The 24481-nt window shown below is 58.3% G+C and overlaps 1 protein-coding gene across 3 annotated transcripts in view; it reads left to right on the forward strand.

Annotated features, from left to right (window-relative positions):
• The first annotated feature begins 872 nt into the window (after window positions 1-872).
• Window positions 873-24481, forward strand: part of LOC145340071 (reticulon-3-like) — a 34837-nt gene continuing 11228 nt past the window's right edge. The window contains exons 1-2 of one of the 3 annotated variants that reach the window (XM_080184489.1): window positions 873-1181; window positions 14872-14904. In XM_080184489.1, coding sequence (XP_080040615.1) covers window positions 1076-1181; window positions 14872-14904 — 139 coding nt within the window. In that variant the 5' untranslated portion in view covers window positions 873-1075. Of the gene's footprint in view, window positions 1182-14871; window positions 14905-19845; window positions 20161-24481 lie in introns of those variants that run through there. The other 2 variants (XM_080184490.1, XM_080184493.1) reach the window with 2 other exon arrangements.

The following is a 24481-nucleotide window of genomic DNA, read 5'->3' on the forward strand; positions in this document are numbered from 1 at the left end:
CTGCCTGGGGAGGTGGTAAGCAGAGGATAACCCTGCCCAGGGGATGTAACCTTGCCTGGAGGGGGTGGGGGTGGGGGTGTAGTAATATTGCCTGGAGAGCAGTAACCCAGCCTGGGGAGGTGGAGTGGAGGGGAACTCAGCCTTGTGGGGGGGGGGGGGGGGGAGGAGTCCTGCCTTGGTGGGGTAGCCCTGCCTGGGGGGGGGGGGGGGGGGTAATAACCTGCCCAGGGTGGGGCAACTCTGCCGGGGGGGGAGGGGTGGTGGGGGTAAGCAGACGATAACCCTGCCCAGGGGACGTAACCTTGGTTGGTTGGGGGGGGGGGGGGGGGGTGGAGTAACAGGTAGGCTAATACTGCCTGGGGAGGGTAACTTAGCCTGCAAGGGGGGGGGGGGCGGTGGCAACATTGCATGAGGGGTGGTAACATTGCCCCAGTTGGGGAGGGGGTAATATAGCCTGGAGGGGATAACCCTGCCCCGGTGGGGTGTACTAGGGGGGTAGCTGCCATGCTTAGGGGTCCTGAGGCCCAAACTGAGAGGCAGTAAGGTGAGTGGGGAGCTGGCTGGTCTGCTGACAGTCACATTGCTGTGGCGGTGGGGGGGGGCAGTCTGTGCGCACACTGCCTGCCGCATTTTGGGCCACATTCCGCATTTGTCCCGCCTGCTACCAGCTGCTGGCTCAGTGAGACGACTGGGAGGGTTCAGCTCTCCATTCCCCACCCAACACTTGTGTTTGTGCTGAAGCAAAGAGGCAGTGCCCTCCCTCACTCACTCCCTGTGTGTGTGTGTGTGTTACAGAGGGTGGGAGGGTTCAGTCTCTCTCTCTCTCTCTGTGTTACAGAGGGTGGCAGAGGGTGGGAGGGTTCAGTCTCTCTCTCTGTGTTACAGAGGGTGGGAGGGTTCAGTCTCTGAGTGTGTGTCTCCTCCTGCAATTTCCCAGAAAGAGGTTCGGGAGCAGAGACAGAGAGAGAGAGGGTGCAGCCCGGGCTGGAACCGAGACTCTCCCTCTGCCCTCATACCCAGTTTGAACCCCCCCCTTTCCAGGCGGACACAGCAGCAGCCAGAGCCGGGGGCAGCGATGGAAAATCCCAGCCAGTCTCCCCTGGTCAGCTCCACCCGGGGCTTGGATCCGGCGCCCAGCCCGGGGACAGCGGCAGCCAGCAGCTCCTGCGGGCTCTCTCTGGGTAAGCAGACTTCATTTCCACTCCTCCCCCGCCACTAATTTACCCCCACCCCATTTACCCCACCCTACCCGGGGGAGGGAGGGGGTGTGAATGCTGCTCGCTGATTGATTTAATCCCCATTGTTGTTGATGCATTTTTTTTTGGATTTTTTTTTGCAAAAAAAAGAGAGGCCACATTGAAAAAAAAATAGACAAGTTTCAGATCTCAATCCGGGGGGGGGAGGGGGAGGGGGGGGAGGGGGGGGAGGGGGAGGGGGAGGGGGGGGAGGGGGAGGGGGGGGGGAGGGGGAGGGGGGGGGGAGGGGGAGGGGGGGGGAGGGGGCTGCAGCGGGGGGGTTTGCGTGGGGAGGGGAGGGGAGGGGGCTGCGGGGGGGGGTGCGTGGGGAGGGGAGGGGGCTGCGGGGGGGGGGTGCGTGGGGAGGGGGGGTTGGGGGGGGACGAGGAGGGGGGGAGGGGGGAGGAGGGGAGTAGGAGGAGGGGGGCGGGGGAGAAGGGAGGAGGGGGGTGGGGGAGAAGGGAGGAGGGGGGCGGGGGGGAGGAGGAGAAGGGAGGAGGGGGCGGGGGGGGAGGAGGAGAAGGGAGGAGGGGGCGGGGGGGGAGGAGGAGAAGGGAGGAGGGGGGCGGGGGGGGAGGAGGAGAAGGGGGCGGGGGGGGAGGGGGCGGGGGGGGAGGAGGAGAAGGGGGCGGGGAGGGGGAGGAGGAGGGGGGCGGGGGGGGAGGAGGAGAAGGGGGGCGGGGAGGGGGAGGAGTAGGGGAGGGGGAGGAGTGTGGGGGGTGGAGTAGGGGAGGGGGAGGAGTGTGGGGGGTGGAGTAGGGGAGGGGGAGGAGTGTGGGGGGTGGAGTAGGGGAGGGGGAGGAGTGTGGGGGGTGGAGTAGGGGAGGGGGAGGAGTGTGGGGGGTGGAGTAGGGGAGGGGGAGGAGTGTGGGGGGTGGAGTAGGGGAGGGGGAGGAGTGTGGGGGGTGGAGTAGGGGAGGGGGAGGAGTGTGGGGGGTGGAGTAGGGGAGGGGGGAGGAGTGTGGGGGGTGTGGAGGGAGGGGCGAGGAGTGTGGGGGGTGTGGAGGGAGGGGGGAGGAGTGTGGGGGGTGTGGAGGGAGGGGGGAGGAGTGTGGGGGGTGTGGAGGGAGGGGGGAGGAGTGTGGGAGGTGAAGGGGAGTAGGGGGGAGGAGGAGTAGGTGGGGAGAGGGGGGGAGGAGGAGGGGGTGGGGGAGGGGAGAAGGAGGGGAGGGGAAGAGTGGGGGGGCAGAGAGGGGGGAGGAGGGTGGGGCAGAGGGGAGGGGGGAGGAGGGTGGGGCAGAGGGGAGGGGGGAGGAGGGTGGGGCAGAGGGGAGGGGGGAGGAGGAGGGTGGGCAGAGAGGAGGGGGAAGGGGGGCAGATGGGAGGAGGGGGGAAGGGGGGCAGATGGGAGGAGGGGGGCAGATGGGAGGAGGGGAGGAGGGGGGAGGAGGGGAGCAGATGGGAGGAGGGGGGCAGATGGGAGGAGGGGGGGAAGGGGGCAGATGGGAGGAGGGGGAAGGGGGCAGATGGGAGGAGGGGGGAAGGGGGCAGATAGGAGGGGGGAAGGGGGCAGATAGGGGGGGGAAGGGGGGCAGATAGGGGAAGGGGGGGCAGATAGGAGGGGGGAGGAGGGGGGAAGGGGGGGCAGATAGGAGGGGGGAGGAGGGGGGAAGGGGGGGCAGATAGGAGGGGGGAGGAGGGGGGAAGGGGGGGCAGATAGGAGGGGGGAGGAGGGGGGAAGGGGGGGCAGATAGGAGGGGGGAGGAGGGGGGAAGGGGGGCAGATAGGAGGGGGGAGGAGGGGGGAAGGGGGGGCAGATAGGAGGGGGGAGGAGGGGGGAAGGGGGGGCAGATAGGAGGGGGGAGGAGGGGGGAAGGGGGGGCAGATAGGAGGGGGGAGGAGGGGGGGCAGATAGGAGGGGGGAGGAGGGGGGGCAGATAGGAGGGGGGAGGAGGGGGGGCAGATAGGAGGGGGGGCAGATAGGAGGGGGGAGGAGGGGGGGCAGATAGGAGGGGGGGCAGATAGGAGGGGGGAGGAGGGGGGGCAGATAGGAGGGGGGAGGAGGGGGGGCAGATAGGAGGGGGGAGGAGGGGGGGCAGATAGGAGGGGGGAGGAGGGGGGGCAGATAGGAGGGGGGAGGAGGGGGGGCAGATAGGAGGGGGGAGGAGGGGGGGCAGATAGGAGGGGGGAGGAGGGGGGGCAGATAGGAGGGGGGGGAAGGGGGGGCAGATAGGAGGGGGGGGAAGGGGGGGCAGATAGGAGGGGGGAGGAGGATGGGCAGATAGGAGGGGGGAGGAGGGGGGAAGGGGGGGCAGATAGGAGGGGGGAGGAGGGGGCAGATAGGAGGGGGGCAGATAGGAGGGGGGAAGATAGGAGGGGGAGGAGGGGGGAAGATAGGAGGGGGAGGAGGGGGGCAGATAGGAGGGGGGAAGATAGGAGGGGGAGGAGGGGGGAAGATAGGAGGGGGAGGAGGGGGAAAGGGGGGCAGATAGGAGGGGGGAAGGGGGGGCAGATAGGAGGGGGGAGGAGGGGCAGATAGGAGGGGGGCAGATAGGAGGGGGGAAGGGGGGCAGATAGGAGGGGGGAGGAGGGGGGAAGGGGGGGCAGATAGGAGGGGGGAAGGGGGGCAGATAGGAGGGGGGAAGGGGGGGCAGATAGGAGGGGGGAAGGGGGGGCAGATAGAGGGAGGAGGGGGAAGGGGGCAGATAGGAGGGGGGAGGAGGGGGGAAGGGGGGGCAGATAGGAGGGGGAGGAGGGTGGAGGGGGGAAGGGGGGGCAGATAGGAGGGGGGAGGAGGGTGGAGGGGGGAAGGGGGGGCAGATAGGAGGGGGGAGGAAGGAGGAGGGGGGAAGGGGGGCAGATGGGGGGAAGGGGGGCAGATAGGAGGGGGGAGGAGGGAGGAGGGGGGAAGGGGGGGCAGATAGGAGGAGGGAGGAGGGGGGAAGAGGGGGGCAGATAGGAGGGGGGAGGAGGAGGGAGGAGGGGTGGCAGAGAGGAGGGAGGAGGGGTGGCAGAGAGGAGGGAGGAGGGGTGGCAGAGAGGAGGGGGGAGGAGGGGTGGCAGAGAGGAGGGGGGAGGAGGGGTGGCAGAGAGGAGGGGGGAGGAGGGGTGGCAGAGAGGAGGGGGGAGGAGGGGTGGCAGGAGGGAGGAGGGGTGGCAGAGAGGAGGTGGTTGGAGGGAGGAGGGGGGCAGAGAGGAGGGAGGGTGGAGTGAGGGGGCAGGGAGGCGGGGGGCAGAGGGGAGGGAGGGTGGAGTGGGGGGGCAGAGAGGAGTGGGGGGGCAGAGAGGAAGGGTGAGGAGTGGGGGGCAGAGAGGAGGGGGGAGGGAGGAGGGGTGGCAGAGAGGAGGCAGGGACGGGGGGCAGGGAGGAGAGGGACAGTAGCGGGGGGGAGAGGGGGCAGAGAGGATGGGGGGCTGGGAGGATGGAGGGGGGTGAGGGGGGAGGATGGGGGGAGATGGCGAGACGAGGGGGAATGGGGGTCAGAGAGGGGACTGGAGGGGTAGAGAGGGGATGGGAGGGGCAGAGAGGGGGTGGGAGGTGAGGGGGCAGAGAAGGGACTGGAGGCGAGGGGAGAGGGGGCAGATGGGGGGAGAGGGGTGGGGTGAGGTGAGGGTAGTGGAGAGGAGAGGGGAGGTGAGGGTGGGGGTAGAGAGAATAGGGGGATAGATTGGGGAAAGGGGGGAAATGTGAGGTAATGTGGACAACCAAGGGAGTGGTGCAGATAGATGGCGGGGAGGGGAGAGCAGATGGATGGAGAGGGGGAGAAGGGGGATGATGGATGAGTGGAGAGGGGGGAGGGGGACGGTGGATGGGGGGAGGGGGACGGTGGATGGGTGGAGAGGGGGGAGGGGGACGGTGGATGGGTGGAGAGGGGGGAGGGGGACGGTGGATGGGTGGAGAGGGGGGAGGGGGACGGTGGATGGGTGGAGAGGGGGGAGGGGGACGGTGGATGGGTGGTGAGGGGGGAGGGGGACGGTGGATGGGGGGGAGGGGGGACGGTGGATGGGGGGGAGAGGGGGACGGTGGATGGGGGGAGAGGGGGACGGTGGATGGGGGGGACGGTGGATGGGTGGATGGGGGGGACGGTGGATGGGTGGATGGGGGGAAGGGGGACGGTGGATGGGGGAGAGGGGGGAAGGGGGACGGTGGATGGGGGGAGAGGGGAGAGGGGGACGGTGGATGGGGGGAGAGGGGAGAGGGGGACGGTGGATGGGGGGAGAGGGGAGAGGGGGACGGTGGATGGGGGGAGAGGGGAGAGGGGACGGTGGATGGGGGGAGAGGGGAGAGGGGGACGGTGGATGAGGGGGGAGGGGGGACGGTGGATGGGTGGAGAGGGGGAGGGGGACGGTGGATGGGGGGAGACGGGGGACGGACGGTGGGTGGAGAGGGGGAGAAGGGGGACGGACGGTGGGTGGGTGGGTGAAGAGGGGGAGAAGGGGGATGGGAAAGGGCGGGGATGAAATGGGACAGGAACAGAAAATGCTGGAACACCCAGACACCCTCAGAGACAGAGGCATTGTCAGTACCTCCAGCATTTTGTGTTTCCAGCATCCGCAGGCATAGCTTTTTATCTCAGAGAGTGAGGGGGGAGGGGGTAATAGGGGTTGCTGGGGATGTTATTGAGGACATAAGAACATAAGAAATAGGAGTAGGCCATCTAGCCCTTCGAGCCTGCCCCGCCATTCAATAAGATCATGGCTGATCTGAAGTGGATCAGTTCCACTTTCCTGCCTTCTCCCCATAACCCTTAATTCCCCTGTCTATCAAAAACCTATCTACCCGTGACTTAAATATATTGAGGCGAGGTAGCCTGCTCCACTTCAACGGGCAGAGAATTCCAGAGATTCACCACCCTTTGAGTGAAGAAGTTCCTCCTCAACTCTGATCTAAACTGCAGCGTCCCCCCACCCTTATCTTGAGGCTGTGCCCTCTAGTCCTGCTGTCCTTTCTAAGCGGGAAGAATCTCTCTACCTCTACCCTATCCATCCCCTTCATTATCTTATACGCCTCTATAAGATCCCCCCTCATCCTTCTAAACTCCAACGAGTACAGACCCAGTCGATTTAGTCTCTCTTCATAGTCCAACCCCCTCATCTCCGGTATCAGCCTAGTGAACCTCCTCTGCACTCCTTCCAAGGCCAAAATATCCTTGCGCAAGTGCGGCGACCAAAACTGCACGCAGTACTCCAGCTGCGGTCTCACCAGTGCCCTGTACAGTTGCAGCAAGACCTCCCTGCTTTTATATGTAGTTTGACCTGTTTTGAGGGGGGGGGGGCACGCCCCCGACTGCATGTGTCCAGCTCCCCAAGTGCGTTCCCGTCCCTGCGTGTTCCCTGGTTACACTGTGTCCGGGTACACAGGCACAGATGCAATGTGCCAGTTGCACTGTGGCCCCACCCTCCTGGTCCAGAGCCTGGAGCCTCATTGAGTACACCACCCGCCTCCCCCCCCCCCCCCCCCCACCGCCAGCTGGATGCACCCCCCAAAAACACCCTCCGCTGCGATTGTACCCAGTGAATATGGGACGGTACAGTTGCTCAGTAGTTGGCACTGCTGGCTCACAGTGCCGGGGACCCGGGTTCGATTCCACCCTTGGGTCACTGTCTGTGTGGAGTCTGCACATTCTCCCCATGTCTGCATGGGTTTCCTCTGGGTGCTCCGGTTTCCTCCCACAGTCCAAAAGACATGCTGGTTAGGTATATTGGTCATACTACACTGCCGCTTAGAGTGAGGGGCAATGCAGGATAAGTACGTGGGGTTACAGCAAAAGCACCCCTGGTGGGATTGTGATCGGTGCTGACCTGATGGGCTGAATGGCCTCCTTCTGCACTGTAGGGATTTTAAGTGCTGGAAATGGGATTAGAATCGATAGGTGTTTGATGGCTGGCATGGACACGATGGGAGAGAGGCCTCTTTCCGCGCTGTTAACCTCAATAACAATCAACAAAGGTTTCGTGGTGGTGATTAGACTTTTAATTCCAGATTTTTACTGAATTTAAATTCCAGCTTGAGGCCTTTGGCCTTCCTTCCCCCCCCAATCCTCCAGTTGAATATCCAGCTCTAGATTATTCAAAGCCCTTGCTGTCCCACTTCCTTTCTGGGGGAAGGAGAGAGAGAGACGTGTCAGTCAAGTCTCCGCAAAAAATCCCAACCAGAGGCCGGAGGATCCATATGGAATTACGGCCACCCTCCCCATCCAACACCCTTCTCTCATCCTGTAACAGAATCACTTATGTTGAGATCAGAAGTCACATGTAATAATGGCGGTGTGGTTATTTACTTGTGTGGGGATGGCGTTTGTCTGTGTGTGTACGTGTGTGTACACCCAGGAGCATCCCATCTGTGTGTGTTTGAGGGGCTTTGGTTTGTGTGTGTGTGTGTGTGTGTGTGTGTCTACAGGTACATCCCATTTGTGTGTGTGAGTATGTGGGTGTCTGTATGCATCCCATCTGTGTGTGTGTGTGTGTGTGTGTCTGTGTGGCGGAGGGGGTGGTTTGTCTGTGTGTGTGTTTGGGGGCGGGGTTTTGTCTTTGTGTCTACAGGTGCATCCCATTTGTGTGTGTGTGTGTATGTATATACAGGCGCATCCCTTCTGTGAGGGAGGGTGGTTTGTGTGTGTGTGTACGTACAGGTGCATCCTGTCTGCTGGGGGGGGGTGGGGAGGTTTGTTTGTGTGTGTGTACATGGGTGCATCCCATCTGTGGGGTGGGGGGGGGGGCAGTAGGCTTTGTGTGTGTGTGTGAGTGTGTGTGTGCGTACGTCTGTGCGTGCCCTGTCCTCGGGGATATGATTCTGTCAGGCAGCTGATGACGTCACTCCTGGCGTGTACGTCACAGACTGAAATCTAACAGTTATGAAACTGGAATTAGTGAGGATTTTGTAACTCACTCTTCACCCCCCCAATGACCGACACTTGGGGCAAACTGGCCGTATGTTCCCCAGAAGCCTCCTGCTCCTCCCCCTCCAGTTAAGTGTCGCCCGTTGCTCAGTGGCTGCACTCAGAGCCCCCACCCAAGCGAAAAGACAGCTTGAAATTGCCGAGGGTGTGTTTCCTCATTCAGTCAAGGTTTGTGGGCATTGCCCGAGAACCAGTTCAGAGTCAACCACGTTGCTGTGGCTCTGGAGTCACATGTAGGCTAGACCGGGCAAGAACGGCAGATTTCCTCCCCTAAAGGACATTAGTGAACCAGATGGGTTTTTCTGATAATGGGTCATCAGAAGATTCTCAATTCCAGATTTCTCTTGAATTTAAATTTCACCATCTGCCGTGGCAGGATTCGAACCCGCCTGGTAAACCTGCGCTGCACTCCCTCGAGAGCAAGAACATCCTTCCTCGGCAAAGGAGACCAAAACTGCACACGATACTCTAGGTGTGGCCTCACCAAGGCCCTGTATAACTGCAACAACACATCCCGGCTCCAGTTCTCAAAACTTCTTGCTATGAAGGCCAACACACCATTTGCCTTTTTTACCGCCTGCTGCACCTGCATGCTTACCTTCAGTGACTGGTGCACAAAGACACCCAGGTCCCTCTGCACACTCCCATCTCCCAGTTTACAGCCAGTCAGGTAGTAATCTGCCCCCTTGTTTTTGCTTCCAAAGTGAATAACCTCACGTTTATCCAAATTGTACAGCATCTGCCATGGATTTGCCCACTCACCCAACCTGTCCAGATCATTCTGAAGGATCTTTGCATCCTTGTCACAGTTCACCTTCCCACCCAACTTGGTATCATCTTGGTATCATGAAACGTTACACTTTATTCCCTTATCCAAATCATTAACATATATTATGAATAGCTGGGTCCCAGCACTGATCCCTTTGGCACCCCACTAATTACTGCCTGCCAATTTGAAAAGCACCCATTAATCCCTACTCTTTGCTTCCTCTCTACCAACCAGTTTTCTATCCATCTAAGTACACTTCCCCAATCCCATGCGCTCTAATCTTGCACAATAATCTCTTTTGCGGAAATTTGTCAAAGGCTTTCTGAAAGTCTACATATACCACATCGACTAGTTCCCCCTTGTCAACTCTACTAGTTACATCTTCAAAGAATCCAAACAGATTTGTAACCTCTCACCTACTCCACCCCAATCCAACACCAGCACCTCCACACCGCAGCAGAGGACTGGATGTGGAGGCAAATGAGAGGGGGACACAGGACACTGGCTCTCAGAGTGAGCGAGAGAAAGAGAAGTGCACGCTCCCTACCTGAAGTTCATAGCCCCCTAACCCCACCCCGAGTCTGCCTTTGGATCATACAATCCTGCTGCCTTTGGTCCCAACCCCCCACACCCACACTATGGAATTCTGGGCTGAGTAATCTAGCAAATAGTTGGGGGGGGGGGGTGCTATATGAATGAAGTTGTTGTTGTTCAGGGAATAGTAGGTTCCAGCAGGTTAGGGTTGAGGAGGAGTCCTTGAGCATCTTGGAAGTTGCAGTGTGTGGTTTCTCGGTTGAGGTCTTGCATCATTCGTGAGGGATGTGAGTCAGGTGGCCCGGGTAGGGGGGGGTGGGGAAATTGTGTTACTTGATAATGGCCTCTTGTTTGCAAAACGCGATGACAACACACAGGATTGCAAGCTCACATTCTTGCGGCTTTGTGCTTCCCTCACTGCCGGTGCCGTTGTGACATTTTGGCTGGCAATTTTGTACCCTCTTCTCGTGGCTGGAGAGAAGCAGGGACAACCCACCCACCCCAGGCAGCGATGGTGCCTCCGGTCCTTTCCACGCCCTCCCCACCCCCCCAGGGGCTGGGGACCATCTCCGACACTGTCCCATCTCGTGTCTCCTTATCCTTTTGTTTTAGTTTTACAGGAGGTGGGCGTCGCTGGCTGGTTCCAGCATTTATTGCCCAATCCTAGTTGCCCCTTGGAGGGGCAGTTGAGAGTCAACCACATTGGCTGTGTGGCTCTGGGAGTCACATGTAGACCAGACCGGGGTAAGGACGGCAGATTTCCTTCCCTAAGGGGAACCGGATGGGTTTTTCCAACAATGGGTCATCCGTAGATTCTTAATTCCAGATTTTTTTTTTAGTGAATTCAAATTCCACCCTCTGCCGTGGCGGGATTCGAACCCGGGTCCCCCAGAACATTGCCCTGGGTCTATGGATTTCCAATCCAGTGATAATTCCGTTCTGTCACTGCCTCCCCCTCAGCACTGTCTGAACGTGGAGCCTGCTTTGCTCCTGCTCAGTGCTGCCTGCTCCTCTCCCCCCTCTCCTAGTCTGTGCGCCCTTCACACTGTGCTCCGGGTGGACCGATTCACTACCCTCTGAGAAGAATTTCCTCCTCATCTCTGTCTTAAATGAGAGACCCTCTTACTCTGAGATTATGCCTCCTGAACCTAGACTCCCCCACAAGAGGAATCAACTTCTCAGCATCTACTCTGTCAACACCCCTCTTCTGAGATTTCAATATGCCTCAATAAGGTCAACTCTCATTCTTCTGAACTACAGTGAGTACAGGCCCAACTTACTCGACCTCTCCCTATCTGGGATTAACCGGCTGAACCTTTTTTAGGCTGCTTCCGATGCCAGTATATCTTTCCTTAGATAAAGGGACAAAAATTGTGCCCTGGACTCGGGACCGTACACACACCGCGGACTTATCCTGTGTTCGTACACGTGCCAGGGACCCCTGTCTGTGGAATCTGTGCTGTGCGCACTCCCTGGCCCTGTCCTGTGTTTGTGCGTGCGCGCGCCCTGGCCCTGTCCTGTGTTTGTGCGTGCGCGCGCCCTGGCCCTGTCCTGTGTTTGTGCATGCGCGTGCCCTGGCCCTGTCCTGTGTTTGTGCGTGCGCGCGCCCTGGCCCTGTCCTGTGTTTGTGCGTGCGCGTGCCCTGGCCCTGTCCTGTGTTTGTGTGTGCGCGTGCCCTGGCCCTGTCCTGTGTTTGTGTGTGCGCGTGCCCTGGCCCTGTCCTGTGTTTGTGTGTGTGCGCGCGCCCCGGTCCCACCCTGTCCTGTGTGTGCGTGCCCCGGCCCCGCCCTGTCCTGTGTTTGTGCGCGCTGGCCCCAGCCCCGCCCTGTCCTGTGTTTGTGTGCGCGGTCCCCGGTCCCGCCCTGTCCTGTGTTTGTGTGCGCTGGCCCCGGCCCCGCCCTGTGTTTATGCGCTCTGGCCCCGGCCCCGCCCTGTGTTTGTGCGCGTGCCCCGGCCCCACCCTGTCCTGTGTTTGTGCGCGCTGGCCCCGGCCCCGCCCTGTCCTGTGTTTGTGCGTGCGCGTGCCGCGGCCCCGCCCTGTCCTGTGTTTGTGCGCGTGCCGCGGCCCCGCCCTGTCCTGTGTTTGTGCGTGTGCCCCGGCCCCGCCCTGTCCTGTGTTTGTGCGCGCGCCCCAGCCCTGTCACAGCGAGGATGCTGAGAGATTGAAGAGAGCACAGATTCGCTGAGGATGGAAGCTGAACGCAGACATTATGTGACGGGTACACAGCCTGTCAGCCAGACTGCGTCAATACTGTGTCGACTTGCTAAATTCAGCATTTCTGGCTCTTTCTACGGCTCTTCATGCTCAGTGACACTGGCCTTCAACCTGAAAGGTACGAGCAGTTTCCCCTGTACACTGCTCCCTCGCCAGAGAACTGAGAGCCATTCAGCCCGGGTTTATTCAGCAGTGATTAGATTCTTGTGCTGTTGTTGTGCATTACGCAGTTCACTCCTGATAACTGATTTGACGTACCGTGACCAAACCTAAGACAGGAGTGGGGGGGGGGGGGGAGCGGTGAATGTTGACGAGTGTAATCTGTCTGCTCTCCGTGAGGTCACTGTGAACAGAGCTGAAACCTGGGGAAGCTACAGCAATTGTCCACCCTTCAGGCAGACACAATTAGGAGGAGTCAATAGGAATGTTTAAAGTAATGATGGCTTCTCATTGTAAATGAGGAGCAAGTCTTTCCAGTGTCAGGAGGGGAGGTTGGGGGGGAGAGGGTTTGGACAGGACGAATAAGGAGAAAGTGATTTTCCCAGTGTCAGGAGGGTGGGTAACCAGTGGATGTTGGAGACACAGATTGCAGAGAATTTGGAAAAGAACCAGAGGCTTCTTTTTTTTTGGAATATTGTGTGCAGCTCTGGTCACCTCGCTATAAGAAGGATGTGGAAGCATTGGAGAGAGTGCAGAGGAGATTTACCAGGATGCTGCCTGGTTTGGAGGGTATGAGGAAAGGTTGAGGGAGCTGGGGCTTTTCTCTTTAGAGCGGAGGAGGAAGAGAGGCGACTTAATAGAGGTTTATAAGATGATGAGGGGGGGATAGATAGAGTGAACGTGCAGAGACTATTTCCTCGGGTGGATGTAGCTGTTACTAGGGGGCATAACTATAAGGTGGGAGATATAGGAGGGATGTCCGAGGTAGATTCTTTACTCAGAGAGTGGTTGGGGTGTGGAATGGACTGCCTGCTGTGATAGTGGAGTCGGACACTTTAGGAACTTTCAAGCGGTTATTGGATAGGCTCATGGAGCGCACCAGAATGATAGGGAGTGGGAGCTTGATCTTGGGTTCAGACATAGCTCGGCACAACATCGAGGGCCGAAGGGCCTGTACTGTTCTACGTTCTATGTAGGGGGAGATGAGAAAGTTTTTTGCGAGTTGTTGTGATCTGGAAGGCGCTGCCTGATAGGGCGGTGGGAGCAGATTCAATAGGAACTTTCAGAAGGGGGAAAAATCGGAGAAATACACAAGATGGTGAAATTTGATGGGGGGGGGTTAGGGGGCAGAGTTGGGGAGGGGGACTAATTGGGTACATCGTTCAGAGCTAGTATTGACATGATGGACCAAATGGCTGCCTCCTGTGCAATGTCAAACTGAAATGTTGTCACTGTTTTTAGAAATGAATTAACATTTCAAAGAAACGTAGGAGTTAGGAGCAGGAGGAGGTCATTCAGCCCTTCGAGACTGTCCCCCATTCATTACAACCATGGCCAATCATCCAACTCTATAGCCTAATCCTGCTTTCTCCCCATAACCTTTGATCCCATTCACCCCAAGAGTTGAATATGTGACACAGCACTGTGTCACGTGCCCAGTTCAGGCTATTCCCATCGCACCCTTTATCCCCTCAGCCCCTTTTCCTCTTACATATTCATCTCCTTTCCTTTCCAAAACATCCAAACTATTTTCCTCAACCACATCCGAATTATAGACCCTACAGTACAGAAAGAGGCCACTCGGCCTATCGAGTCAGCACCGACCACAATCCCACCCGGGCCCTACCCCCACATCCCTACACATTTTACCCACTAATCCCTCTAACCTACGCACCTCAGGACACTAAGGGGCAATTTTAGCATGGCCAATCAACCTAACCCGCACATCTTTGGACTGTGGGAGGAAACCGGAGCAAACCCATGCAGACACGAGGAGAATGTGCAAACTCCACACAGTGGACAGTGACCCCGAGCCAGGAGTTGAACCCAGGTCCTTGGAGCTGTGAAGCAGCAGTGCTAACCCACTGTGCCGCCCAAAACTTTTCGGGGCTCGTCTGGGATTTGAACCCTGGCACCTCTCGCATTTTTATGCTACGCCCGAAGCGAAAATCGTGGCCCTAGACCAACGAGCCACCCCCTAAATCCAGATGCTGGATTGGAACCACTCTGGCTCTTCCAACTTGGCAATGGGGAGTTGGGGTTCAACAACATCACCATCTCCAAGCCTGCAATCTAACTGTCCTCAGAACTAACTCTGAGGCAGTCGTTCCCCTGGACTTTGCAGTACCTTAGCAGCAGATTCATTCATTGTACATTGGTTGGTGATAACACTCGATCCGCTGGCTCTGCCTCGGGCACAGCAGGTCAGCTGGTCTTGGACAAAGAGGAGAGCGGTCATTGAACTGTAGATTCCTAATTATCAGTAACCATTAGCAACCAGGGAGAGTTCTTTTTCAATTCAGTTGTGGGACGTGGGCATCGCTGGCTGGCCAGTATTTATTGCCCAACCCTAGTTGCTCTCGAGAAGGTGGTGGTGAGCTGCCTTCTTGAATCGCTGCAGTCCATTCTCTGTGGGTTGAACGATAATGTCATTAGGGAGGGAATTCCAAGATTTTGACCCAGCGACTGCGAAGGAACGGCTGATATGTTTCCAAGTTATGATGATGAGTGGCTCAGAGGGGGAACTTGCAGATGGTGGTGGTCCCCATGTATTTGCTACCCCCCCCCCCCCCACCTTGTCCTTTTAGATGGAAGTTGTTGTGGATTTGGAAGGTGCTGCCAAAGGATCTTTGGTGGATTGCTGCAGTGCATCTTGTAGGTGGTACACACTGCTGCTACTGAGTGTCGGTGGTGGAGAGAGTGAGTGTTTGTGGTTGTGGTGCCAATCAAGCGGGGCTGCTTTGTCCTGGATGGTGTCGAGCTTCTTGAGTGTTGTTGGAAGTCGTATCCATCCAGGCAAGCGGGGAGAATTCCACCACACTCCTGACTTGTGCCTTGTAGATGGTGGACAGGCTTTTGGAGGATCAGGAGGGTGAGTTACTCACTGCAGGATTCCCAGCCTCTCGCCTGCTATATTCTGAGAATATCGGTAACCAGTAGCGACCAGGGAAGATGTAGTATACTCCGAGGGGAGGGCTATTTCCAATCCTTTCTGTACTGAGGGCTGGGGGAAGAGGTACCTCTGTCTCTGGAGGTTGTATGTTTTACCCTGATACCTGACTCTGCCTCTCTAACTCATTCCCTCCTGGCCTAACCGTCTGTAACTTTTGTATTTTTCAGATATGGTTTCTTCCTCTCACCCTGTCTCCGAAGGCAAGTTCAACCTTCCCCTTCTGTTTACCAAATTTCCATCCGGTCCCTTGCATTTACTGGCTTTGAAAGGAGTCTCGCCCAGTGGGTGAGCCCAGGCTTCCACAGAGGACACTGGAGCTCATCCGCCGCACGTGACCCTGTCAATCAAACTCCCACCACCCTGCACGCACAGTCCGAAATCCCAGCAGAACCTAAATTAACAAAATCTCTACAAAGCAACACGCACCCCCCCCGCCCCCCCCAAACCCCAGCTAAGATCAGTTATCCTGCTCCCAGCTCCTGCTGCGTGTTTTCCCAGGCAAATCAACTCTTGAAATAAAACACTGACTCTTAAACCGCACCCCCCCCCCCTCCCGCCATGTACATCAGAATAGCACAGTCCCCCTCGTAACGGGGACGCGGTAACAGAGCGGGAGCGACCGAGTATCGCAGCTGAACGGTTCAGACGGTGAACGCAGGCTATTGCGCAGAATTGGTCGAGTTTGAGGAGACGTTTTCTCCACTCCAAACCGTTTGGCTTTGTTTTGCTTTGTTTTTTTTTTGCGTCCGTTGGGATGATTTGGTGGGCCATTTCAAAGGGGATTGTCTCCAGCCTGGGTGTTGCTGTAATACAATGTTGGATGTACCTGCTGTTTTTTGGGGGGGGGGGGGGGGGGGGCGGTGGGGTGGGGTAGGGGCGGGAGGAAGGAAGGGAGGACCTGTGGTTTGTTGAGTGGTGACAATGCCCTTTCAAAAGGCGAAGGATTATCCACCGAGACACCCATCCTTTTCGCCAAGTTTCATTGCCCGCTCGGTGGCTGCTGTGTTGTCTTGTGGTTTTTTTTTTATTATTGTCTTCCTCTAGTTTTCCGTTCTTTGAGTTGCCGTCCTATCTCTGCCTCTCTGGTCCCACAGAGGGCAAAGAATTCCGTCAGGTTGTTGCATCGCTGTTGTGAAAAGTGCTGCAAGCCAAGTGTCCTTCCCATTGCATGGCTGCCCAAGATCACTTCTGTTTCCCTTCCCGCTGAGTATTGCATGCTGCAAGACTGGTTTGTCTGTCTGACGGTTTTTTCTTTCTGAATTTCTCTTGCTGTCTGCTCACAGAGAGATCGGCGCATCTCCAAACGCTCCTCTCTGACCAGCCCAGCTGTGTGAGCGTTTCGGGGTCGCTGGGGCCCTTCCTGCCTCCCCCCCTCGGCCCTGTGTCCCAGGCCAGCACTGTTAACGCTCTCTTGACTGGAGGCCAATCTCCCGCCTTGACCCAGCCGTCGAACAAGACCGCCCTGTCGGACCCGGCGCAGGAACCTCTGGGGGCCGAGGCCGTTCAGGGCCTTGGACGTGGATCCGAGAGCGCGGCAGTGCTGAGAGGCCCTGCCCCTGGAAGCGTCTTTGACGATTACAGCTGGATGAGGCAGCCTGAGCTGATATTCGGGAAGCAGGAAAGTGGACAGGTGCCAGCAGGAGGGCCAGCAGAAGTAAGAGGACAGCCCGGGACTGTGAGAGAGCAAGTTCCCAGGGAAGCAGCAAAAAGTGACCCTTCTTCCATTGATTCCTCGCAGGAAGAGGATTCATTGGAAAGGCTCAGTCCCGATTCTCCTTTTGAACTGCTGACTGAAATGCAGGAGAAGGGGTCGTGCGAAGAAGAAACCTCGAAGCCCTTGTTGACTTTGGATGAGCACGGGGTGGACCTGGAAGGGCCAACGAAGCCTCTTGTCTTCGCTGGAGGCGCCGAAAGAAGCTCATCGGCTGAAATGACATCCAGAACCAAAGCTGAAGGCTTTGGACAAAAGTCTGATGACTTGAAGGCAAGCAGCCTATCTCACACTCGAGCAGACGCTCTGGAGGAGGTCCACGTTGGACAGAGCGAGACCAAAAGAGGAGATGTCTTCAAGCCTAACATCTTTGAAGAAGACGTGAAGTCGTCATCCATGCAAGAGGCTTTCAAAAGCTTTGAACCTTCGGTGAGTGGGCCACTTATCAACAACTTGGCTAGTTCTAATCCTTGGGACCTGTCTGCTGAGCCACAGGGTAAAGAGAAACCCATCTGTGATCTTGAAACGAAAGTGGGCCAGCATCCTTCAGGCAGGGTGATGGAGCCAGTCAGCATAGCCAGAGCTGCTGAACTGTCCCCTGGAAAGGTTTGCACTGATCTGTTTCCGAAGCCCGCTCCAGACAAGGTTCAGGAGATGTCAGCGCGACTGACTGAATCCACCAGAACTCCAGCGGGAGTTGCAGAGGAGCATCCAATTGGTCCGGCAGGCGCGAGCAGTCCATTCTCAGCAGGGACCTCGCCCAGAAGCCGGACGGATGACCCCTGGCACCTGGAAGAGGAGGCAAAGGTTTTTACTGCTCCAAAGCCTTCTCCGTTACGTGAAGAATCTGCTCCAAGCCAGGACAGCTCGCAGGCTCGAGCAGGGGGAGTCCTTGCTCGTGTCTTCCCTGAAGCACTGGAGACCGCGGAGGTGGACAGTTCCGGGGAATCGGATGATACGGTTATTGAGGATCTGAAACCAGGTCCAGTGCGTGGCTCTGCAGGACAGAGAGACCAGAGTGTAAAGGAGGCGGCCTCTGATTTGAATGGCCTTGAGAAACTTGTCTTGGTTCCAGTAATAAATGTGGCGGAGACCCTGGTGCCCAGCGAGGGACAAGGTGGGTTTGTAAGGCCACCGGCCAAAGCTACTGAAGGCAAGGGGGGACAGCCGGAAGTTTCACCTGAACTGGCTGACACCAGGCAGGAACACGGTGATCAGACAAAGGTGACCGTTGGAGAAACGGCATCTTCAGGTTCAGAAATGTCCCCTTCCCCTTCTCCCCCCGCCTCTGAACAGCTCCCGTTTCTCCAGCAAAAACCTACAGTGGAAGAAATGGACGGACGCGGGCCAGAACGTAGCTCCGAGACCTCGCCAGTCCCGTCCCCCCTGGGCCGTCCTGACCTTCCTCCAGCTGCTCCCTCTGCCACTCCACGTTTAACAGACACTCGAGCTCTGGCCGACCGTGTTGATACGGAGGAGTTTTCCGCGGATGAAGGTTCTTCCCCTCTGCAGGAGATGATCCGTCGCTCAGCAGTGCAGAGGGAGCACTTTCTGGGGGAAGTGAAAGCTGTGTCTCCACAAGCAGTTCAAACCCATTCGGTCATCGTCCGGTCCACGCCCGTACTCGTTCAAACTCCAGCTCTCCTTGTCAAATCAACGCCTGGGGTGACGGAGCCCCTGAAGGCCCCGCTGGGGGTGACGGAGCCCCTGAAGGCCCCGCTGGGGGTTACGGAGCCCCTGAAGGCCCCGGTGGGGGTGACGGAGCCCCTGAAGGCCCCGGCGGGGGTGACGGAGCCCCAGAAGGCCCCGGCGGGAGTGACGGAGCCCCTGAAGGCCCCGGCGGGGGTGACGGAGCCCCTGAAGGCCCCGGCGGGGGTGACGGAGCCCCTGAAGGCCCCGGCTGAGGTGACGGACCCTCTGAAGGCCCCGACTGAGGTGACGGACCCTCTGAAGGCCCCGGCGGGGGTGACGGAGCCCCTGAAGGCCCCGGCGGGAGTGACGGAGCCCCTGAAGGCCCCGGCGGGGGTGACGGAGCCCCTGAAGGCCCCAGTGGGGGTGACAGAGCCCCTGAAGGCCCCGGTGGGGGTGACGGAGCCCCTGAAGACCCCGCTGGGGGTTACGGAGCCCCTGAAGACCCCGGTGGGGGTGACGGAGCCCCTGAAGACCCCGCTGGGGGTGACGGAGCCCCTGAAGACTCCGCTGGGGGTTACGGAGCCCCTGAAGACCCCGGTGGGGGTTACGGAGCCCCTGAAGACCCCGGTGGGGGTGACGGAGCCCCTGAAGACCCCGCTGGGGGTTACGGAGCCCCTGAAGACCCCGGTGGGGGTGACGGAGCCCCTGAAGACCCCGCTGGGGGTGACGGAGCCCCTGAAGGCCCCGCTGGGGGTGACGGACCCTCTGAAGGCCCCGGCGGGGTTTACGGAGCCCCTGAAGATCCCGGCGGGGGTTACGGAGCCCGTGAAGATCACGGCGGGGGTTACGGAGCCCCTGAAGATCCCGGCTAGGGTTACGGAGCCCCTGAAGACCCCAAGTGAGGTGACGGAGCCCCTGAAGACCCCAACTGAGGTGACGGACCCTCTGAAGGCCCCGGCGGGGGTTACGGAGCCCCTGAAGATCCCGGCGGGGGTTACGGAGCCCCTGAAGATCCCGGCTAGGGTTACGGAGCCCCTGAAGACCCCAAGTGAGGTGACGGAGCCCCTGAAGGCCCCGGCTGAGGTGACGGTGCCCCTGAAGGCCCCGGCTGGTGTGGCGGAGCCCCTGAAGGCCCCGGCTGGTGTGGCGGAGCCCCTGAAGGCCCCGGCTGGTGTGGCGGAGCCCCTGAAGGCCCCGGCTGGTGTGGCGGAGCCCCTGAAGGCCCCGGCTGGTGTGGCGGAGCCCCTGAAGGCCCCGGCTGGTGTGGCGGAGCCCCTGAAAGCCCCGGCGGGGGTGGCGGAGCCCCTGAAGGCCCCGGCTGGCGTGGCGGAGCCCCTGAAGGCCCCGGCTGGTGTGGCGGAGCCCCTGAAGGCCCCGGCTGGTGTGGCGGAGCCCCTGAAAGCCCCGGCGGGGGTGGCGGAGCCCCTGAAGGCCCCGGCTGGCGTGGCGGAGCCCCTGAAGGCCCCGGCGGGCGTGGCGGAGCCCCTGAAGGCCCCGGCTGGTGTGGCGGAGCCCCTGAAGGCCCCGGCTGGTGTGGCGGAGCCCCTGAAGGCCCCGGCTGGGGTGGCGGAGCCCCTGAAGGCCCCGGCTGGGGTGGCGGAGCCCCTGAAGGCCCCGGCTGGGGTGGCGGAGCCCCTGAAGGCCCCGGCTGGGGTGGCGGAGCCCCTGAAGGCCCCGGCTGGGGTGGCGGAGCCCCTGAAGGCCCCGGCTGGGGTGGCGGAGCCCCTGAAGGCCCCGGCTGGGGTGGCGGAGCCCCTGAAGGTCCCGGCTGAGGGGACGGAGCCCCTGAAGGCCCCGGCAGGGGTGGCGGAGCCCCTGAAGGGCAGACCCTCTCCAGGGAAGATCCCAGGAGCCACAGATGGAGAGAGCATCGGTCCAGTGGCTCGGGTTGGCGGGGTTAAGGAGGATGAGAGCAAACCATCTCCCCAAGCAGAGCTTGGGATTGAACAGCAGGGAGCTGTCGACAGGCCTCAACCTCCTCCAGCACATCCCAAAGATGCTGTACCTCCCAGCATCTCCCAGGAGCGATCAGAGCAGAGGCCCCAAGCTCCCTCCGAACCTGTGGATATTGCAGCTGGCAGGGTAACTAGCGATGGGCTCCGCAATATGGCAGGTAAAAGCTTCATCTCTGCAAATCTTCTTTTATTAACCTGCGTCACCCTCCTTGAAGTAGCTTTTAACTCCGAGCCTGGGATAGTCTACGTATCAGAGTGATCTACATTGCGGTGTGTGTGTGTGTGTGTCTGTCTGTCTCTCTGTCTGTCTTTGTGAATCAGATTAACAGTCTCCAGTGTTTACGGTTCAGCTTGATGTTTCATTTTAATCTATATCCTCCTGTTCAAATCCCTCAATGGCTTCACCCTTCCTATCTTTGTAACCCCGTCCAGTCCCTACACCTGCCTCCCTATCTCTGTAACCTTCTCCAGCCCCTACATCCCTCCCTATCTCTGTAACCCCCTCCAGCCCCCACACCCCCTCCACCCCCTCCCTACCTCCTCCAGCTCCCTACACCTCTTCCTATCTCTGTAACCTCCAGCTCCCTACAGCCCCTCCTTATCTCTGTAACCTCCAGCTCCCTACACCCCCTCCTTATCTCTGTAACCTCCAGCTCCCTACACCCCCTCCTTATCTCTGTAACCTCCAGCTCCCTACACCCCCTCCTTATCTCTGTAACCTCCAGCTCCCTACACCCCCTCCTTATCTCTGTAACCTCCAGCTCCCTACACCCCCTCCTTATCTCTGTAACCTCCAGCTCCCTACACCCCCTCCTTATCTCTGTAACCTCCAGCTCCCTACACCCCCTCCTTATCTCTGTAACCTCCAGCTCCCTACACCCCCTCCTTATCTCTGTAACCTCCAGCTCCCTACACCCCCTCCCTATCTCTGTAACCTCCAGCTCCCTACACCCACTCCCTATCTCTGTAACCTCCTACACCCCCTCCCTATCTCTGTAACCTCCTACACCCCCTCCCTATCTCTGCAACCTCCTACACCCCCTCCCTATCTCTGTAATCTCCTACACCCCCTCCCTATCTCTGTAACCTCCTACACCCCCTCCCTATCTCTGCAACCTCCTACACCCCCTCCCTATCTCTGTAATCTCCTACACCCCCTCCCTATCTCTGTAACCTCCTACACCCCCTCCCTATCTCTGTAACCTCCTACAGGATCTCTGCGCTCCTCCAATTCTGGCCTCTTGAGCATCCCCCCGATTCCCACCGCTCCACCATTGGCCGTGCCTTCAGTTGCCTGGGATCCCTGAGCGCTGGAATTCCCTTCCTGAATTGCTCCACACCACTCTCTCCTTTTAAGAACCTCCTGAAAACTGACCGAGCTTTTGGTCAGCTGTCACTAGTATCTGGGACTGTGCCTCAGTGTTAGGCTTTGTCTGGTTTCTGGCCCGGTGAAGTACCTTGGGACGTGTTTTATAAGTAATGCTGGGCAGTGTAGTGTCCAACTGGACCGACACTTCCTCCTTTTTAACCACAGAGGCTTATGTCTGATTGGCGGAGGTGGCCCGGGCCCTGGCGCCTGATTGGCGGAGGCGGCCCAGGCCCTGGCGCCTGATTGGCAGAGGTGGCCCGGGCCCTGGTGCCTGATTGGCGGAGGCGGCCCGGGCCCTGTGCCTGATTGGCAGAGGCAGCCCGGGCCCTGGTGCCTGATTGGCGGAGGTGGCCTGGGCCCTGGTGCCTGATTGGCGGAGGCGGCCCGGGCCCTGGCGCCTGATTGGCGGAGGCGGCCCATCCTGTTGACCTGTTTGGTGAGCTGAGGAGGTTTGTATTTTTAGGGATTTACCTGCTCATCCTTCCCTCTATTGGGCATCAGGAATAAGGAATTCTCTCCCGCTCTGCCGTCACTCCAGGGAAACAGGGGAAGGGGTGACGCACCTTGACTGGGTTACAGCTGGGTAACTAGTTTGGCTTGTAGAGAGTTGGGGGAAAGAATATGGAGCTGACTCCCACAGCCAGTGTTTAAGGTGAATGGTGTTGTTGTAGTGAAGAGGGAAGCTGGATATAAACACGGGGGAAGAAGGAATCGAAGAATGTGGTGAGGGGTGGAGATGAGGGGGTGGAAGCAGACTGCTGTGGAGTTTAGACTTGCAGGGTGGAGCGATGTGTTTCTATCCTGCAGTCAGTGTAATAAGTATGGTGTGGAGTTGCCGGCATTGGACTGGGGTGGGCACGGTAAATAGTCTCACAACACCCAGGTTAAAGTCCAACAGGTTTATTTGGTAGCACGAACTTTTGGAGCGTTGCTCCTTCATCAGATGAGTGTGTCTCTGTCTCCCCCACCACCGCAATTCCAACAAACCGTCCAAATCTCACTCCCTGCTGCAGGAGCAGCGCTCCGAAAGCTCGTGCGACCTGTTAAGACTTTAACCTGTTGTGGTGAAACTTCTTACTGTAATAACTGACAGGCCAAGAGAGGTGAGAAACTCTCTGTCTCTCCCTTCCCACCTTAGCTGCAATCGGTCCACAACCCCCCCCACCACAGTGGGGCTTGCGGGAAGTGAGGCAGAAGTGAAAATCTGGCAAGTGAGAGCCCGCGGGTTGTTGAGACGGGTCTGACAGCGGCCAGAGTGTCCTGTGGTGTCAGGATTGACGTGGGTCAGATACCAGCTTGCTGTCCTCGCTGGGTTTGTTTAGTGTCAGGAGTGAATACACTGGACATTCGTGCTTCAGCTGTGATGCCCTGTCTCTCTGTGTTTTTCCCCCCCTCTCCCCGCACACACACACACACAATGTACATGCGCGCGCGCACACACACACACACACACACACACACGCATCACCCCTGTTCCGACGAACTGTCCAAATCTCACTCCCTGAGAGCCCCACGTGTCCTCCAGAGAAGTCTGACGTTGTACAGACTGTTTTTCTGTTTAGATTGTTACGCCACACTCCCCGTGGCAGCCTGTGCACCGATCACATCACCCACTCGAGACACCGTGCGTTCCCTCTTCGCGACAGACTCAAACTCTACCCGGCTTTGGGTGACCTCCTGACACAGAGCAGACTGATCGCTGTCCCGAACTTTCTTCCCGCTCTGGCCGGTTTTCTTGTTCGGGATTGGGTACAACACCGGTCCTAGCACCTCCCGCTTTCCCGCAGCTGTCACTGCAACCCGAGATCCTTTCAGCGACAAAAAAACAATCGTGTTTGTAGCTCGTCTTCCCAAACCCTGGGGATGTAACCCTGGGGAGTTCTGTGATCAGTCAGACACTTTAGAAGGTGCAGCCATTCGTAATGTAGGGAACACCACCCTCCGCTAGGAATTCTCACAAACAGCAACGCGCTAACCAGGTATTAATTCCAGTGAGGTTGATTCAGGAATAACTCTTAACTCCAGAACACTGGGGAGAACCCCCTCCCCCCACATTTCTCTCAACAATGCTGCAGGATCTCTTAAGTTGCCTTTTAATGACAGCACCTCTTGTAGCACCCCCTCAGCACCGTACTCATGGTATTAGCCTGAATCATAGTACTAAGCCAGGAAAGGAACATAGTTTATTTGCTGAATGCAAAGTAAAACCAGTGCCGCAGTGTACTTACATGCACCAGTCCCTGCCTATGGTTTGGCAGGCCCAGTCTTGGGCCTGCCTTATAAAAGGCTCAGGTAGTGAGTTCCAGCTGGGCAGCCTGTTACCAGGGGAACTCGTACTCTCATGACAATAGGGCCTTCTCCAGCTTTTTGCTTGTGGTCTCATCACTGTTGGGTGCTGTGCAGATATTCCTCACTCCATTTGTACTTGTGAGGGCCTGAAATACTCTGCTGGTAAGCCGAGTCCTGTTGTCTGCCATGTAAACCTCGGGTATACCACGCGTACTGAAAGATTATCTGAATTTCTGTACGGAATAATGGGATGGGTGCTCTGGTTACCTCCCACACTCCAAAAGACGTGCTGGTTAGGTCAGACTGAAAGATGTGCTGGTTAGGTGCATTGACCCGAACAGGTGCCAGATTGTGGCGACTAGGGGAATTTCACACCAACTTCACTGCGGTGTTAATGTATTGCCTTACTTGTGACTAATAATACATTTTTAAAAAGTGAAGAACAAAATTCCATTTGCTGCCTTAATTACCCGCTGCGCCTGCAAACCAACTTCCTTGAGATTTCTGCACAAGGACACCCAGGTCCCTCTGCACAGCAGCATGCTGCAGTTTTTTTACCATTTAAATGATAGTTCATTTTGCTGTTATTCCTACCAAAATGGATGACCTCGCATTTACCAACTTTGTACCCCATCCGCCAGACCCTCGCCCACTCTCTTACACTATCTATACCCCTTTGCAGACTTTGTGTCCTCTGCACACTTTGCTCTGCCACTCGTCTTAGTATCATCTGCGAATTTTGACACACTACACTTAGTCCCCAACTTCAAATCATCTATGTAAATCGTAAACAATTGCAGTCCCAACACTGATCCCTGAGG

This window comes from Carcharhinus amblyrhynchos, unplaced genomic scaffold, assembly GCF_965287045.1.
Source record: "Carcharhinus amblyrhynchos unplaced genomic scaffold, sCarAmb.v2.hapA scaffold_756, whole genome shotgun sequence".
In the NCBI taxonomy this organism is placed as follows: Eukaryota; Metazoa; Chordata; class Chondrichthyes; order Carcharhiniformes; family Carcharhinidae; genus Carcharhinus; species Carcharhinus amblyrhynchos.